This window comes from Colobus angolensis, unplaced genomic scaffold (assembly GCF_000951035.1).
Source record: "Colobus angolensis palliatus isolate OR3802 unplaced genomic scaffold, Cang.pa_1.0 Scaffold22, whole genome shotgun sequence".
NCBI classification, from domain to species: Eukaryota; Metazoa; Chordata; class Mammalia; order Primates; family Cercopithecidae; genus Colobus; species Colobus angolensis.
This window is the reverse complement of record NW_012115377.1, coordinates 2,726,884-2,729,055: the sequence shown is the minus strand read 5'-3', so window position 1 is coordinate 2,729,055 and position 2,172 is coordinate 2,726,884. Positions and strand designations below refer to the sequence as shown.

General features: G+C 61.6%; 1 protein-coding gene across 1 annotated transcript; it reads right to left on the bottom strand.

The window, feature by feature from the left end:
- Window positions 1-364: 364 nt before the first annotated feature.
- On the bottom strand, window positions 365-1,804 carry ZNRF4 (zinc and ring finger 4). Its single transcript, XM_011943482.1, has one exon. The coding sequence runs from the start codon at window positions 1,726-1,728 to the stop codon at window positions 553-555; it is 1,176 nt and encodes a 391-aa protein (XP_011798872.1). The 5' UTR covers window positions 1,729-1,804; the 3' UTR covers window positions 365-552.
- Window positions 1,805-2,172: the final 368 nt, after the last annotated feature.

Sequence of the window (2,172 nt, the reverse complement as noted above, 5' to 3'; positions counted from 1 at the left end):
TAACCTTGAGCGAACCTCCCACCTCAGCCTCCCGTCCCATCACATCTGGGGTTCCATGAGACATCAGAGGAAACGGAGTAGAAGGGGTTGGAGAACTCTGTGGCACCTTTGCAACTTTTCTGGAAATCTAAACTGGTTCCAAAATAAAATGTTTATTTTAAAAGAAAAAGTGTGAATGAAGAATAAGGCCATCCAGGACCAGCAGCCCGTGTGCCTGGGACTGGAACCAAAGCACGGAAGCCCCGTCTCAAAGCCACTCCGGCACCACGGTCACTGCCCCAAAAAGGGCCCACAGCCCTCACCTCCCCTCGCTCGCCCGCAGAAACAGGCACTGACCTTAGGCTTGATGGAGGATGGGTCAGAATCCGCTTTCAAACCCACTTTATTCTTTTCAGACCAGAAACATTCCTCATCGCCCGCCCTCCCTACCCTAGATCTTTACCGACCAGGGGTCTCAAGAGGGGCTGGGGAGGCAGTGGTATCCTCTGCCTCCAGGGACGTGGTGCTGCAGTGGCCGTAGGGGCTGGCACAGCCCAGCAGCTCCAGCCTCCGCTAGCGAAGCCGGGCTTGAATGGCCCTGATGGGGGGCCGGTGGCCCGGTAGGGAGGGGTCCTCGTCGCTGAAGCTGTCGGTGGTGGAGTCAAAGCTATCTTCCGTGCCGGCCACCGACTGTTTGCACACGGGGCAGGAGCGCCGGGGGGCTTGGGAGAACCAGGGGTCAATGCACTTGCAGTGGTAGGTGTGGGAGCAGGGCAGGATCTTGAGTTGGTCGCCCTCCTCGTACTCATCCAGGCAGATGGCACACAGGTCATTGCGTCGCGTGAAGGTGCGGACCTGGGCCTTCTGGCAGGTAGACGTCTTCGCCAGCCGTCTGTGGCTGCAGCAGGCCTGGGCCCAGAGCCACAGGCGGTTCAGGACAAAGAGGGTTGATACGACCAGGGCCAGGGTACGGCCCAGCGCCCAGGACACGGTCAGCAGGGGGTGACGGTCCAGGTCGTGGCACGGCGGGTCGTCCGGCAGGAGCAGCACGTGGGCCGACTTGTTGCAGCCCAGGATGACCCGCAGGTCCTGCGAGGCGGCCTCGCCCACGAACACCGAGGGGATGGCGATCTGGTCCCGCAGGTGCTCGTAGACGTGGGTCATGCTCACGAGGTCGTCGGAGTAGACGTTGTGCACGATGGCCGCCTTGAAGCCGGCGCGCTGGGCGTTCAGTACCTTGAGGTCGAAGGTGCAGTCGTAGCGGCGAATCAGTGCAATGGCGCCCAGAGAGTGGTTGCCCAGTCGCGGGGCCTCGAGGGGATGGCACGCGTTGGCTGGCTTGACCTCCATCAGGTAGCCCCGTATGCCCTCGGGGGCCAACGGGACGCCGAACAGCGCTGGCAGATCCGCAAAGTCCACCGAGCTCGAGTTGTCTTCCAGCATGGCCCGGACCACCGCCTGCGCGGGCACCTGGAGCACCGACAGGACCAGCAAGGCTTTGACCGCCACCAGGGCTCGGCCCGGCCGTGGCCATCCCATGGTCACCCGCTTCGCCGGCTGTGTGCTGCTAGGTCCCACTGGAGACGGTAGGCAGGGGACCTTTGGGCATCTCCAGGGCCTCCCAGGGGGCCTGTGGCCAGGATGCGAGGGCGGTTGAGTTGGAATGACCGCGTGGCTCAGAGGCAGCGACGCGGCCACTGCGACCCTGGTGGCTCTAGGCATGAAGAGCTCCGGACAGCAGCGCAGCATGCATCGTGTCTTTGAAGGCCGGTCTCAGGAGGTGCTGGCGCAGGTAGCCTTTCTGGCAGATGACACGGAGACCAGGAGTCCCCAGGGTTCTAGATGCCCCCAGCTTCTGTGACATCGCCCTGGTACATTCTGTCCCAGGAGCTGCCAGCTGCCTGGGCCTGTAACCAATGGATTATTCCTAGGTCTGTGATTTGCCGGGCCCAGGCAATCTTTGAGAAAACTTCTTGAAGGCTCAGGGCATCTTTGGCCCCAAGGAGGCCCAGGGATGCCACAAAAGGGCTGCTGGCCCCCAGCAGTGCAGATTCAGCCCTCACCATGCTAAGAATCTACCAGCATCAGCTTCTGGAGGTTCCTAGCAACACACTGTAGAAGGTGCAATGTTACCCTTGTCTAAGACTCCAAGAGGGACCCAGACTTGTTCAAGCCACGCCCCCCTACAATGAG